The sequence below is a fragment of the Abramis brama genome (assembly GCF_963993115.1).
Source record: "Abramis brama genome assembly, chromosome: 17".
NCBI classification, from domain to species: domain Eukaryota; kingdom Metazoa; phylum Chordata; class Actinopteri; order Cypriniformes; family Leuciscidae; genus Abramis; species Abramis brama.
Window position 1 is genome coordinate 8,366,299 of NC_139979.1, and position 17,190 is coordinate 8,383,488.

The following is a 17,190-nucleotide window of genomic DNA, read 5'->3' on the forward strand; positions in this document are numbered from 1 at the left end:
AGTGAGTGTACAAATACAAGTTGGCTGAGGTACTGAGGACAGCTGTTGCACACTTGCCGGAAGAACTCCAAAATCTCAATGCATTGTGACCGTTTTTTTCATAGTGCAAAAATAAACATTTTAGTTGTGTTAAGCACTTTGGCCAGAACTTGAAAATATCTTGCATAATGCTGAAATTATATTATGAGTTTTCTCAACAATTTTTTACAGTGTGACCTGAGAATTAGTTTGAAGTAAACCCTGTTATTTTGGCAGGCTAAGGCGAGAAACTGACGTAAAGCAACACAAATGCAAAGAATAGAGTCTGCTGTCTTCATCCTACAAGAACACACAAATACATTATTTTGCACAGAAATTCGCTAAAAGTGACAACTTTATGCTGTGATGACAAAAACAAAATGTATAACAGGAAATTCTGATGTTTATTAATGCACCTATTTATGATAGAAAATATAAAAGTGATGATTATCTGCCTCCGAGAAGAACAGCTTCTTTCTATCTGCCGTAGCTGACTGACATACTTTTTTTTCCTGTTTCTTTGTAGATGAGTGTTTTAACTGTCATAAAAGAAAGGCCTGTTTTACCAAATGGGAGGTGTTTGGGCTTTTGGTGTCATTAAAAGTCGCATCTGAAAGTGTTGCAAGAACATCAAACACATCAAGCATCCTTTGGGCTGTGAAGCAGAGCTTACCTATCTTAACAATGTTCTTCCTTAGAAATATATTTTTGGCCTTTAGATCTCGGTGAAGAATTCTCCTGTTTAAGCAAGACAAACAAGGATCAATAGACACTGAAGCAGCAAGAATCAAAAATGTAGAGATGTGTTGTTCAGTTGTGGCCATATTTGTCTTGCAAAGTGCACATTTTTTCTGTAAGGGCGAGCAATAAAAGACATAAAACAAATACCTTTGAATGTAAAAATAAAAAATAGGTCAGTTATGAATTATTCACAGGGAGAAAGAGGAGTGGTGTTCTCTGCTCACCTCTGATGTATGTAATGCACTCCCAACAGAAGCTGACAGAGCCATTCACAGACCTGAGGCTCTGATAACGCCCTGTCCGTCCGTTTTAGCTCATCTAACTTACAGTCCAAATCTTTGTCCTGAGGAACAGAGAGAAAATAAAAAGGCAAACATTTTATAAATGAAAATCCATTCTTTTTTGCATGAAGCACTGGGACTCTAGTCACTGCTACATAGAACAGACAAAAAGCTGATTAAATAAACAGTCTTTGTTTCCAAAAAGATACTTCAAAGAATAATAATGTGCTGTTTTGTCTACTTTACTGTGTTTCTCTCATTCTCTCTGATCTTTCTTTAAGAATGTGAGCCTTTGGGCATCTATTTACACTTCAGACAAAACCCACATTTCCCTGCTCACATGCACACTGGCAGCGCCAGTCACGATGCCCAGAGTCTCCTGAGACTTCTGCAGGGAGCGTGAGAGAGAGCAAGAGAGATAGAGAGAGACAGAGACCCCACTGCTAATGATCAAAGATGATTAAAAATAATTTTGAGTGTAAAGCAAAAAATATATCCCCCTAAAATGAAGTCTACAATCATTAAAGCCTACTCAATGTCATTTCAAACCTACAGGATTTTTTTCCTTCCATGGAGCATAAAAGAACAAACTGTAGCGTGCCTGCAGCTTTACTGCCAAAAGAACTGTAAATACACATAAAATGTATTCTCCCTCCCCATGTAAACGATTCACTGGTCAAATAAACAAATCCCAGACCTGTGACTTTCTTTTTGTGAAACACAAAAGAAGATATCTGAACTGTTATAGTCCGTACCTTGAATGACAATTGGTTCCAAGACAACATTTGACACCATTTGCTTTTATTGTGTAGTAGCATAGTATATATGCTTAGAACAGTTAAACTTATTGCAATTCAAAGTTTAAAAGCTCACCAGTGCAAAAGAGCATTTTTATTTTTCGGGTAAACTAATTCTTATATGCATAATAACAATGAAATTAGATTGCGCATATAAAACTGCAGCCAATTTAAGGATCTCTGTTTTCACCAAGTGCCGCAAAGAGAATAATCAATCCCACTAATGATACGACTCAAGCGGAGCTCAGTTTGAACACAACGCTGAACTCAGCACCCCTCATTTCAATAACAACAGACATTTGTCAATGTCTCAAGAGAGCGAGTTGGGAAAGATCTTAGGAAAGTCTTATATCGGTAATGCAGTGACAGGCATAAGGCATATCTTTGGATAAGCCCTCTTGTTCACTGCCCAAGGGAAGCGTTTGCTCAATGTAAGTGGGGCTCGCCACGCGTATAAGCGAAGGATGAGTCGCATTATGAGTGTAATAGGGATTGGGCTAATTTGTCACCCCCATTAGATATTTATGACCATCATCACTCAATAAGCCACCTCGAATACTTTCAAAAAGCTTTCAGTGCTTTTTATGAGTGCAAAGGTTTAATTGGCCAATGAATTTTGGAATAAGCATTGTAGCATGAACAGAAGTAATGAAAACCTCCCTGTAGGCCAGGAGTACCTCCATTTCACTCACTACAGAAGAGAGTGTTCTCATTTATCAAAATCTCATGGATCTCACATGAAACTTATTGATTTGTTTTAGCAAATATAAACCAGGGGCGTCAGAGAGCAATTTCTATAAAAGCATGAGACAAAAAAATAAAAATAAAGTTTCGGGTTAGTAAGAGATTCATACTTTTATTCATCAAAGACCCATTAAATTGATCAAAAGTGACAGTAAAGACATTTATAATGTTACAAAAGATTTCTATTTCAAATAATGCTGGGTTACACTTTATTTTAAGGTGTCATTATTATAGTGTAATTATATATTTAAGTACTCAGTAATATTAAGCAACTACATGTACTTACTATAGGGTTTGGGTAGGATCAAGATTTGGTTGAGGGTTAGTTGCATGTAATTATGCATAATTTACTGTTATTACTATGGTAAGTAGGCCTACATGTACTGTAACATATGTAACAAGGACACTGTAAAATAAAGTGTTACCTAATGCTGTTCTTTTGAACTTTCCATTCATCAAAGAATCCTGAAAAACATTATCAGTTTCCAAAAAAAAAAAATTAAGCAGAATAATTGTTTCAACAAAGATAAAGTAATTTTACTAGTAGATAAAGATAAAGCTTTGTATCAGTAGAAACCCGGTAGTATTTTCGAATGACCGTGCTTCCCTCCCTCATGTCCCCCTGAGACGAGAGATTTCTGTATTTTTTGTCTGGAAAAAAACCTCAGATGACGCAAAAATCGTCATTTTGCGTCATCTGAGGCTTTTTTGGCCAAAGGCTAGAGACTACAGCCAGGAAGTAGGAGCTAGTTCCGCATGTTTCAACCCGCCTGGGTTGGGATCTCACTCACAGAATGTTCAAATAGTGTCAGCCATCTTTTTTTTTAAAGGGTTAGTTCACCCAAAAATGAAAATTCTGTCAGTAATTACTCACCCTCATGTTGTTCCAACCATGTAAGTCTTTCGTTCATCTTCGGATCACAAATTAAGATATTTTTGATGAAATCTGAGTACTTTCTGACTCCTCCATAGGCTTTCAGAGGGACCCAAACTCGTCGGCCCAGAATAGTTGTTAAAAACATTGTTAAAATAGTCCAAGTGACTACAGTGGCTCTACATTAAGTTTATCATGCGACGACAATACTTTTTGTGCGGAAAAACAACAAAAATAACGACTTTATCCAACTATTAGTGTTCTTCAATGTGGGCCTCTGACGAGAGTTCACGGGAGCGCCAGGACACATGCGCGAGAACTGAGATTACGGCGTTCTTCTTCTTCTTCTACTTGTTACTGGCTACTCACTCCTTGGGAGTATTACCGTCATGTCCGGCCGGGATTTCGGCTTTTGCTTTTTACAGTCCCTATTCATTATGTTTACATGCACACCTTTTGTTTCAATCGGACTGAATTCATTCCGTTTGGTGAATCTGAATGTAGTGTTTACATGAACGCTAAACAAGTGATCGGTTAATGTGCGCTTTAGCATTGCTAAGAACATTCCTGTGTTTTCGTCTCGGTCGGGATCCGTGTGAAGCAGAATGCATGACCTGCAAAGCTGGCACGTACATGTCAGTGTCAAATAATGTAAAAATAACGAATGCCGACTGTATAAAGCAAAAGCCGAACCCCGGACATTTTGGGCGATCTCGAAATCCCGGCCAGGCATGTCCAAAAAGCCCGGGCAGACTCGAGCTGGGACGGACTAACTCGTCACGGAGACTCACGATAAAACGGCGTCTTTTCAGTTTTTAGTAGCCTAATTGTATCATTTCTTCCGATACTGCTCTCTGTAGGCGTGGCTTGGGAGTGGCCTCGTAGGGCAGCGAAGCAAGTGCATTCTGGGAGTTGTTGTCATCCACATGAGCCAAAAATACATTTTCTGTCTTTTCTCAGTCTAGAAGGCACCAACTTCTAAAATAATTTCACATTTCTACTACATAAATGACCCAATTTAAATACACATTCATCTTTCCAGCGGTGACGTATCCCTTTAAGCACCAAATCAGCATATTAGAATGATTTCTGAAGGATCATGTGACACTGAAGACTGGAGTAATGGCAGTTTTGTCATCACAAAAATATATATTTTTTAAATATATTGAATTTTTAAATTGATCAAATAAATGCAACCTTGGTGATCATAAGAGACGTCTTTCAAAGCCATTAAGAAATCTTACCGAGCCCAAACCTTTGAACAGTGGTGTATATAATTTATTTGCATGAATATTTTAACCAATTTAACATACAATGTAAGTTCAGTCAAGATCAGTGGCTAAAAAAATAAATAATAATAAAAAATAAAAATAAAACAGAAATTTCCAGGTTGTCTATGATCCTGGGAACACTGGAATCAGTATAAGTCTGTTTAAGACAACTAATATATTGACCAGTGCAACTAAAAATACTGAGTGCCCCATGCATTATCAAAGATGGGAGGTATATTGGTACAGCGGGTGGGGTGAAGACTGGCGAGAGAGAGAGAGAGAGAGAGAGAGAGAGAGAGAGAGAGAGAGAGAGAGAGAGAGAGAGAGAGAGAGAGAGAGAGCAGACCTCCATCCTTTATCAGCTCTCAGGTATAGTTCAACCGTTCAAGTGCAAGGTGCTCAGGGGCAATCAAAACACTTTCTTTATGTAAGTGTCTGTGCATGTTCCTGAAAGGGCAATGAGTTGGAGCATAACAGAGGCTTCCCATGCCCTAATGATTCCCCACCCAGAGCTGTTTCTAAAAAGACGTCATACCCATCACGGGCAAAGAATCATCCCTCTGTCTCTCTCTCTCTCTCTCTCTCTCTCTCTCTCTCTGTATCTATGGCTTCAGTCTCTTAACATGAATATATGACATTTATCCAACGGAGTAGGAGGTAATGAGATCTGCAGTGAGTCATGTAGAGGAAATTTGCTATTAATTTATAACAGCATAGGTTTCTAGTGACTATATCAAAGGCACCATTTCCACAAATAATTGCATGGTGGTATGCCAGACCATTAGTAAACATACAAAGCCAGCTCCATATTTGTACCCATTATGCTTTTATAGCACATGCTGAATACAGTCACAGACTACTCATATAACTCTTGCATATTTGCTTTTTAAAAATCTGGCAGTCAATGGCAGTCGAATATTAAGGTTTTTGACATTATTTTCTTGACAATCAAGGAATAACTGAGAAAAATGAGAATTAGACCTCAGATTCCATGTCCGTAATACCTAGAAAAAAATCTAGCATTCATTTTATCTCAAACGGATTCATTAAAAGAATGTATTGCTCCACCACCTGCATGACATCAGTAACCAACATGGTTGAACGCAGGGGCGTAATTTGTGGGGGGGGTTGGGGGGGAGATAACCCCCCCAATATTTAAATCTATGCATTACAACCCCCCCAATATTTATACCATGATCACATGAAAAATATGCAGACCCAAACTTCAACCCCCCCAATGTTAAAACCAAATCTACGCCCTTGGTTGAACGACAAATATGCGACAGTACGGTTTCAGGAAACAGTCGTGACTAGCTAGCTGATATCTTCAAGCTGATATCTTCAACGATGCATCACAATAGATAAGCAGCGAGTTACATCGTTGTACGGGAAATGCAACCCAGAGCGAGCCTTGTCATCACATTGAGAACAAGAAAGATACAAGATCAATTGTAGGGCCTATTCTTTATCCCATGTCTCTAGGAGAAAGGAACTCAATGCACACGCTCAGCACAGGAGGCATTTCCCTTAATCTATGTAGAAATGAAGAGCTGCATGCAGTAATCCAGAGCACAGAGAACACAATCAATGCAGCATTAACATTAGAACTGTTTTTATGGCATCTGTCATCTTTTATTCTTCAACAGCTTGGAAACAATGTGGAATCAACAGCTGGTAAAAATGCTGTTGTGTTTCATTTTCTTCTGCGTTTCATTCTATTCTGCCCAAAAACTGCCAATGTGGCACAGTTCACAAGTTTTTAAACTTCATCAACCATACAGCCCTGAAAACAGTTAACATTCTCATGACATGAGATGGCAAAATCATATGATATTGTACAATTTTTTTTAAATCCTATTAAAATCATGATTATAACTGGTAAGATTAATAAGTTCACACATAAATTAAGATTTCAGTGTTCTCATATTGTCATGTTTGAAATAAAGAGGACAAATTTAAGAACATAATATTCACTTTTGTGATTGTTGGACATTTAAAATCTGGTCATGAACTATCAATTCAACTTTAAAAAAAAATATTTAAGATATAATTAAGGTTTTTCCATTGTGACAAAATTTTCATGACAAAGAACATTTCCCCCTCAAATTCTCATTATTGTTATGGGATAAATATCATTCTCATTATTGTAATACAGTAATGAAAATTATCCAGTCCCAATCATTTATGTAAAAACTCTAATTCAGTACAACAAACACTATCATAATGTGTATTTACTATTTAAATAAAATAGTACCACTATTTATATAGTACTACTGGCCACTTTATTAGATGCACATGTTCAACTGCTTGTTAACGCAAATATCTAATCAGCCATGACATGATACACGCTACATTTAAACTGAACATTGGAATGGGGAAGAGAGTTCATTCAAGTGACTTTTAACATGCCATGGTTGTTGGTGCCAAACGAGTATTACAGAAACTGCTCATGTACTGTGATTTTCAGGCACAATAGTCTCTATGGTTCAAAGAGAAAATATCCAGTGAGCAGCAGTTCTGTGGGCGAAAATGCCTTGTTAAAGCCAGAGGTCAGAGGAGAATGGCCAGACTGGTTCAAGCTGATAGAACAGTAGCACTCATTACAACAAAGGTGTGCAGAAGAGCATCTCTGCACGCACAACACATCCAATCTTAAAGCAGATGGGCTACAGCAGCAGAACACACACCGGGTGCCAATCCTGTCAGATAAGAATGGGAAACTGAGGCTACAATTCGCACAAGCTCACCAAAATTGGACAATAGAAGATTGGAAACATTTTCTAGAATGATGAGTCTCGATTTCTGCTGCAACATTCAGAATTTGGAGTAAACAACATGAAAGCATGGATCCATCCTGCCTTGTATCAACAGTTCAGGCTGCTGGCGGTGTTATAATGGTGATATTTTCTTGGCACACTTTGGGCCCCTTAGTACCAATTGAGCACTGTTTAAACACTACAGCCTACCTGAGTATTGTTGCTGACCATGTCCATCCTTTTATGACCGCAGTGTATCATCTTCTGATGGCTACTTCCAGTAGCATGTCACAAAGCTCAAATCATCTCAAACTGGTTTCTTGAACATGACAGTCAGTTCACTACTTTACAGTGAGGAAAATAAGTATTTGAACACCCTGCTATTTTGCAAGTTCTCCCACTTAGAAATCATGGAGGGGTCTGAAATTGTCATCGTAGGTGCATGTCCACTGTGAGAGACATAATCTAAAAAAAAAAATCCAGAAATCACAATGTATGATTTTTTAACTATTTATTTGTATGATACAGCTGCATATAAGTATTTGAACACCTGAGAAAATCAATGTTAATATTTGGTACAGTAGCCTTTGTTTGCAATTACAGAGGTCAAACGTTTCCTGTAGTTTTTCACCAGGTTTGCACACACTGCAGGAGGGATTTTGGCCCACTCCTCCACACAGATCTTCTCTAGATCAGTCAGGTTTCTGGGCTGTCGCTGAGAAGCACGGAGTTTGAGCTCCCTCCAAAGATTCTCTATTGGGTTTAGGTCTGGAGACTGGCTAGGCCACGCCAGAACCTTGATATGCTTCTAACAGAGCCACTCCTTGGTTATCCTGGCTGTGTGCTTCGGGTCATTGTCATGTTGGAAGACCCAGCCTCGACCCATCTTCAATGCTCTAACTGAGGGAAGGAGTTTGTTCCCCAAAATCTCGCAATACATGGCCCCGGTCATCCTCTCCTTAATACAGTGCAGTCGCCCTGTCCCATGTGCAGAAAAACACCCCCAAAGCATGATGCTACCACCCCCATGCTTCACAGTAGGGATGGTGTTCTTGGGATGGTACTCATCATTCTTCTTCCTCCAAACACGTTTAGTGGAATTATGACCAAAAAGTTCTATTTTGGTCTCATCTGACCACATGACTTTCTCCCATGACTCCTCTGGATCATCCAAATGGTCATTGGCAAACTTAAGACGGGCCTTGACATGTGCTGGTTTAAGCAGGGGAACCTTCCGTGCCATGCATGATTTCAAACCATGACGTCTTAGTGTATTACCAACAGTAACCTTGGAAACGGTGGTCCCAGCTCTTTTCAGGTCATTGACCAGCTCCTCCCGTGTAGTTCTGGGCTGATTTCTCACCTTTCTTAGGATCATTGAGACCCCACGAGGTGAGATCTTGCATGGAGCCCCAGTCCGAGGGAGATTGACAGTCATGTTTAGCTTCTTCCATTTTCTAATGATTGCTCCAACAGTGGACCTTTTTTCACCAAGCTGCTTGGCAATTTCCCCGTAGCCCTTTCCAGCCTTGTGGAGGTGTACAATTTTGTCTCTAGTGTCTTTGGACAGCTCTTTGGTCTTGGCCATGTTAGTAGTTGGATTCTTACTGATTGTATGGGGTGGACAGGTGTCTTTATGCAGCTAACGACCTCAAACAGGTGCATCTAATTTAGGATAATAAATGGAGTGGAGGTGGACATTTTAAAGGCAGACTAACAGGTCTTTAAGGGTCAGAATTCTAGCTGATAGACAGGTGTTCAAATACTTATTTGCAGCTGTATCATACAAATAAATAGTTAAAAAATCATATATTGTGATTTCTGGATTTTTTTTATTTTAGATTATGTCTCTCACAGTGGACATGCACCTACGATGACAATTTCAGACCCCTCCATGACTTCCAAGTGGGAGAACTTGCAAAATAGCAGGGTGTTCAAATACTTATTTTCCTCACTGTAAATAGCCTCCACAATCACCAGATCTCAATCCAATAGAGCAGTGGTTCCCAACCCTGGTATCATGAGCATCTATACTAGTAACCATTGCAGCAACTAAGCAGAAAAATCAAAGACCAGAATCGAAACTATAATAATCTTTATTAATCCATCGGACAAACCCACCCAGTGACGTCGCAGGTTGTAGTACTGCAAGATGGCGGCACCCTTGCTACACCCTTTTTTTTTTTTTTTAATGGTTACATCTTTGTTGTTTGTCATATCATTTTTGAATCCGTTTACTAAATAATATCAACTTGACTGCCTGCTTCATTTCCACTTTAAAATCATGGTTATGTTTAGACAAGTTCACCATCTCATATAATTATCTGTGTTCTCATATGGTCATGTCTGATATGAAGAGGATAGTTTTACAATAAAATTTATTAGACTTTTCACTTTTGCAAATGTTGGACATTTAAAATTTGGTTCAGGTCAACACGGGTTCAGACTATGTGACAAGTCTAATAATACTAATAATTTCATATGGACTTGGTCTGACATCAATTTAGTACAGCAATTTGGACAAGAAAAAAATCAGTGTGGGGTCCTAAGTTAAGCTATTTCCATAACATTCCAAGGGTAAGAAACACACTTCCAAGGTAACATTATAGAGCTTCTGTAGCATCTCCGTTCAAAAAAAAAAAAACTTTGGCTTTTGACATAAGAGAAAAAAAGGCATGGAAACAGAACAACAACAAAAAAAAGAATTTTATTACTACTCAGTAGCCTGGGAAACTTCACTGAGTTCTCTAAATCTAAGTTTCACCTTTGTCTCACATGTTTCACCTTATATTTCACCTGAGGAGAAATAGAAATGGGCACAATTGAGACAATTGTTGAACCTTAGCAGAGTTTGTGACATTTGAGATCTCTTCTAACTCTAGATAAGATTAGTGTATATTTTAGTATCTCAGAAATCAGAGAAGCAGATAAACCAAAAGTCTTAATTTGCTGTCCATTTATTCTCAATGCTGTCTAGGAGAAACAAGCAGAGATCTCATTCCTGATTTTTAAAGGATGGGAATGTCCATTAAATTCACTGAGAGTTTAACTCTTGAGTGGCAAAGAAACTGAGATGTGCAAAATGTAATAATCACTGGCCAAACCTTCCAAAGCATAGGGCAGAGATGACATGAACCCGGTCTGACCTGCAGATATGTCTTAAAGCAAGGAATAGATGAAAAGATCAGATGGTGAGATAGACACAGAAGTTGTAGAGGAGATGAGCGTGACCTCTGGGCGATGTCAGGATGCTCTAGGCATCCCTGATCCATCGCTGAACACAGAAAAGGCTCTGCAGAGATGGGAGAAGAGCTGGACAGTGCAAGCAGAGTGATGGAAAGCTGGTTCGGAACAAATAAATCCAGAATTATGACTAGGAAGTCAACCAAAGGGCATGTGCAACCCATTTGACCTCCATAATGTGATGTGTTTACAAAAAAAAAAAAAAAAAAAAAAAAAAGAAACAATCAAGTTATTACTCCATGACTTTTTGCACAGATGAATCCTGCACAATAACACCAGGAGCATGTCATTTTGATTTCATGTTGTCTTTAAAACAATCACATGTACATTTTATAAAGGCCTAGGCCCTAAGGAAAGGGATGTTCCTGAAATGACCCTTTCACTAGGCTACATAATTATCCTTTTTCTTGCGAGTGCCATCAAGATTACTCTCTGGTGCTGTGCACTTGCCGCGAGACTCCGCCCACACGCTGTTCTGATTGGCTGTGGGTTTTGATTGATTTTTACGCATCTCGCAGTCGTGTCGCGTCTAGCGTGGACAGACAAATAATTTGTCGCTGGAATCTTATCGTATCGCGTCAGGATAGGGCACGGTGTATCACTCACTTTCATTAGGAACGTCTCGGCAAATAGTATTCCTATCCCAGTGTGTGTTTCAAGGACATAACAAGACATTTGCTAATAATGTGATCACAACAGGTCAACATTGTTTACCAAGACCAGACTATGTGACTTGCTTCAGACCTATTATGACAACTAGAGACTAACAGAAACCAAACCAGCTGTTCTCAGAAGACAGTTTACCTCACAATACTCAGTGATGATGCAGAAGGTGTCTCTCTCCAGGAAGCTGGTGTAGAACTTGAGGATGGCAGGATGGTTCAGCTGAGAGAGAAGCTGAGCCTCTTGAATGGCATGGACCGTCTCATTGGGTTTCAGATCGCCAACATGAATCTCTTTTAGCACCTTCCTGCACAATAAACCACAGCGAGGAGGGTAAATAACATACCTTGAGTTGAATTATAATATCTTAGCATCATTAATATGCTACAATACTGAATGCAATTTACACTGAATTAAGTCTCTTGTGCTGACCAAGGCTGCACTTATTTGATCAAAGAAACAGTAAAAGCATAAGTATTGTGAAATATGATTTTACTTTTAAAATAACCGTTTTCTATTTTACTATATTTCAAAATGTCATTTATTCCTGGGATGGCAACGCTGAATTTTCAGCATTATTATTCCAGACTTCAGTGTCACATGATCTTTTAGAAATCATTCTAATATGCTGATTTGATGCTCAAATATTATCAATTACTAATGGTGCTCATTTATTAATAATGGGTCTTATTATGATGATCATTGTTGAAAACATTGTTTTTGTTGCTAATTACTTTATTTTTTTAAATAGAAATCTTTTGTAACATTACAAATATCGTCACTTTCCCTTTTGATCAATTTAATCAATCAGTTTAATTACTTTTACCTAATTACTTTTTAATTACTTACTCTTAACTTTGAATGGTAGTGCATCGCAGTTTCTACAAAAATATTAAGCAATACAACTGTTTTCAACATTAATAATAACACGAAATGTTTCTTGAGCACCAAATCAGCATATTAGAATGATTTCTGAAGGATCATGTGACACTGAAGACTGGAGTAATGATGCTGAAAATTCAGCTTTGCCATCACAGGAATAAATTATATTTGAAAATATATTAAAATAGAATTTTTTCTTTTTTTTATTTCACAATATTACTGTTTTAACTGTATTTTTGATCAAATAAATGCAGAACTGGTAAGCATAAGAGACTTCATTCATTATTCTTTTGACCAGTGTACTTTATCAAATGACAGAAACAGCAATAAAAATGGAGTAGGCCTATATATTTACTCTATTCAAGCATTCTACTTTCACAGAAAGCTCTAGATTGACAGCTAATCCAACCGGGAAAATAAAAAAAAAGTTGTTAATGAGATAGGCTGTGGGATTTGCTCTCAAGAGCCCTCAAAATCAAACTGCTCATCTCGTTGCTTGTTCAGCCTTTAATTTTGCACAGCCTCTCTTAAATTTCCTACTGTCTGGAACCTTCCACCAATGCTGAGTTGCACTGCATTTATACAAGCGTCACGTTCCTCAATTACCAGCTGTAGCCTGGCCCCAAAAAAGTCATTTAGGGAAGAACAGATTGTTTTCCCTGACCTTTTCAAGCTTGAAGGGATTGGGAAGCCAGGGCCACACTTTAAAATGTAGTCTGTCATTAGCGCACAAATTATGAAGGGTCATTGTAATTATTCTGCTTTTAGTGATAAAATGAAGGGAGAGACACATCCATTGATAGAAAGTTGCCTTGGCCTATGTGACCTTTTGCAACAAGAAGGGAGAAAAAATTGAGATGAAAATTGAGATGAAAGACACTCAAGGCAAGACATCTGAATGAAAACGATAAGCATAAATTATCATGGCATTATTAAATTCTAAAAACGAATGGTCTTGAATAATGCGGAACTTGTGATCATTAGCCGTTTTTAAAAACTAAGAATGATCTATATGATAAATGGAGAGGAACTCTGTGGAGGATAATTGTTCCTCTAGTTGGCAGCAAAATATGATCGCCACATCTGCAGATCAAACTTTATGCGCTTCATAATTCAAGTTGAAGGGACAAATAAGGAATGCTCAGAGCGGCTAATTTAATCCCATAGGCTTTTAGCAAGAAGAAAACTGCAAATGAGCATTTAACACAAAGCAGGGATTTAAAATCATATTTTAGTGACCTTATTTCCAGACCTTAAGGGAGTTAATCAAATACCACCAACAGAGATGAACGCACTGCATCTGCCTCCTGGTTTTGTTGTAAATTGGTTCTCGGCTCGTTGAAGGAGAACTCTCATTTACCTCTCTCCACTTCAACATTCTGTTCTTTCCTCTTCCTACTTGAAAATCATTACAGCAAAGGGAACAGGTAAAGTGCACTTCAGCACAGCAATGCTGGTCATGGATTGCTCTCATTCTTCACGTTTTCCCGGAAGCTGAGACACGGGCCTAATAGCTAATGTGTTTTTAAAGATGCAGAAAGCAACTCCTTAATGGAGTCATTCAAATTCTTTCATCTTGAGTCATTTTCTGCTGGTCATATTTTTGAATACAATAATAAGGAATGGGCAGTTGGGCACTGGAGCTTTTAAGCTCCAAAACAAAAGTCCTCTATGTGACTAGCGTGCTATTTATGTGGCGTCACATTACCAAAATTGCGGTGCGAATTCACAGGCAAAAGAATTGTTCACTGTGAATAGTGTAGTGATGCATGAAGCACATCTCACACAGAAGTCACTTTCAAACCAAGCAGCTTTCTGTTGGTGAACACGGCAAATTCGTGTGACCAACTTGAACATGAGCGAAATCTGAGTGGGGAAATTTTCCACTCCCGATCGCACGGATTCCTCTTGAAATTCCACAGTGGTAAATGTGACCATACCTTAAGTCTTCTGAGGCCATTGGACAGCTATGTGACAAAACGACAGCTATTAATCGCTGTTATATATTGGATCATGAGTCAGTGAGCTGAAACAGATCAGTCTGATTTCATGAATGAAGCATTCAGGAAGATTTTGTGAACTTGCTATAGAGCCTCTAAGAGAATATGGTGATAAAAATTATATTTCAATGCTTTTTTGCTCCCCCGAAAAAACTTTTGCTTTCCAGAGGAAAATTTGCATTCGCTTGCAAAAAAAAATAGCAGAATTTTTTTTTTTGGAAAAAAATCCTCCCATTATCAGTTTTGCGTTCACTCACAAATGTTTTGCAAGATAATGCAAAAGTTTTGCGAGCAAATGCAAAAGCATTGAAATATAATTTTCCTCTCATCTCATTTTTTTTTCACACCTGATCACCAACTTGCCAAGGAGAGCAGAAGCTTTGTGTTCTACGAAGGAAAGATAATAAATTATGAATGTTATTATAAATTACGTTTGAACCTACAGGGTTTTAACCACAAGTCTTTACCACCATTAACAAACAATTTCCAGTATGATAAACTTGATGAAGTGTCATAAAAACTCAAATAACAAAAAATGATTTTAATGGCACAAACACTATAGGTCACACCATTCTGAAGCTCACATTTTCAGGACTCACTTTAATAAAGAGACACACAGAGAATCATTACACTGACTTTGACAGGTCAGGCTAATTTCGAAAATCTAATTTCGTCTTGGCCACGTCCTCTCATGTATCATTAGAGCTAACATACCTTTATAATGCATTATGTCGCAAGAGCAATCTAATGAACCATTGAGCTGATGTTGTGGAAAGACTAACATCAACTAAACACCCTGCATTATGGATTCCCATTAGAAGCCTCTAAATAATGACAAGAGATCAAAACAACAACATAATATTATCATCCATAAAGCTGTCACATCACCTAAGATATGTTTGTGTTTATCCATTTCATTTAAAGTATCCAGTCAATTAATGCATAAACTAGACTATTCACAATTGATCATCAGCATCAACCTACAGTTTATAGGATGAAAACATGTCAGGGATTTTATCTTCTTGCGGTAAGATGGCACTTAATAAATGTGCTTAATAAAGTAACCTTTTTATGAACATTTAGCATGAGGCAATGAAGACTCTCAGCACTTATTGCTATTGCACATGAATAATACATGAAAATTCATTCAGTCTCAGACTCTCATCCAGTAATTGTAAACATACTTATCAATATTATCTAGTCTGTTAAATAATGAAAGATAAGCATTCCTTCATGTCAAAGCAGATATGTGCCTATATTATTTTTTCTTACCAAGACTGTAATACAGTATTGAACCCCTTCCATAATTTATTACAGTTTTAGTTTAAAAATGTGTCAATGACAGATATGGGTCATTTGTATTCCTTTGAGAAAAAAATTTGTGGAAAGTTTTGATAAGATTTCGTGAAGATACTGGACAAAAAGTGTTTTGACACCATGCAAGTAAAGTTTTTCGGTGTCTGAGTTGGGTGTGTACGTCACCAAATCTAACTTTATATCACCTTAATCACTGTTTTGTTGGCTAAAACATAGCACCATTTTGAAACATGTCAGCAACTCTTAGCAACTGTTAGCTAGGCTTAAAATATTTTTTACCCAGCGGGGTTAGTTGTAGCACAGTGTTACAGCTAAGCCAAGTGTACAACGATAATGAAATGAAAAATGGGAGCCACACAATTTTTCAGATTTGACTATTTATTTATATATTTATTTTGCCACATTGAACTTTTGTTGGACTTTCACAAACAATGTTGGAATTTAAATGATTTTTTTTTTTTTTTTTTTTTCACGTTTACTATGCATTGATCACTTGTTTATTTATTAGAACTGATAAGAATGTAAAAATGTGTACCTTGAAATGCAATGTAAGTCACTTCGGATAAAAGCGTCTGCCAAATGCATAAATGTAAATGTATTAAGAATATAGCCTGTTTTTCATGCTCGTTTTTAGTATTATTACTGTTATTATTAATAATAATAATAATTTTGCATGCAACTGCCACACACAATTATAATTCAATAATTCAACAAAAATATAATTCAATTGCAATTACAATATTTGATGCTTTTATTTATTGATTGATTTATTGATTGCAAAACTGTCTCTCTATCCATCTCTATCCATGATATTGATCCATAATAGAAGGGTGACTGGATGACGGATGGATGTATGGATATCTATCTATACAGATGCACAAACAATATCAAACTATACAAATAAAATAGTACTGAATTATGTGTGTTACACACAAGTGTTACAACTAACCCCTCTGTCTGTTACAATTAACCCTGTTTGCACTTCTGTCACTTTCAGTGCAACTGTACGAAAATGGTAGGTCCTAGAAAAAAACATTAAGTGCTCATTTGTAGCATAGATGTGTATGTTGCTTGTGTAAAAAAAAAAAAAAGATTAATCTAACTTAATTATTTTTTTAATAATTGAGCCAAAACCAAAATGTGTTAGGTTGTGCCCTGCGCTCCCCTACAGAGTGACTATATTATTTCTTAGCGCAATAAGAAATCAATTTAATTTAGCCTTATTGTGTGATTTTAACCTTACCATATTGTTTCACAATGTAAAGAAAAGCTTAGCTAGACCTCTTCAGATGGAAAATGGTATACTGTACCATCGATAAAAACATCAATCACTGAAATTTCCTGTGGTGAATAATTGAACACGCGTTCATGTTCCATTTCTTAGTCTCTCTCTGGAGGCGTAGAGGTAATTTGAGATCTATTTTAAGGATATAGGAAAGCTGAGCAAATAACCAACAGCAATCCTTTGCAATTTTAACCTGCATGGTTCCATATTTTATTTCAGCCTCGAGATCAGAGGAAGCAGGTATGAGTATAGAGTAAATGTTGACCGACTCCTGCTCATTTTTGCAATCTATATCCTTTGAATTAATATAACCAAAGC

The 17,190-nt window shown here is 37.4% G+C and overlaps 1 protein-coding gene across 1 annotated transcript in view; it reads right to left on the reverse strand.

The window, feature by feature from the left end:
• nek11 (NIMA-related kinase 11) overlaps positions 1–17,190 on the reverse strand; it is a gene marked incomplete at both ends in the record, with an annotated part of 67,165 nt that overhangs the window by 38,247 nt on the left and 11,728 nt on the right. Inside the window, 3 exons of the mRNA XM_084088128.1 lie at positions 692–756; positions 984–1,102; positions 11,530–11,695. Coding sequence (XP_083944254.1) covers positions 692–756; positions 984–1,102; positions 11,530–11,695 — 350 coding nt within the window. The remainder of the gene's footprint in view (positions 1–691; positions 757–983; positions 1,103–11,529; positions 11,696–17,190) is intronic.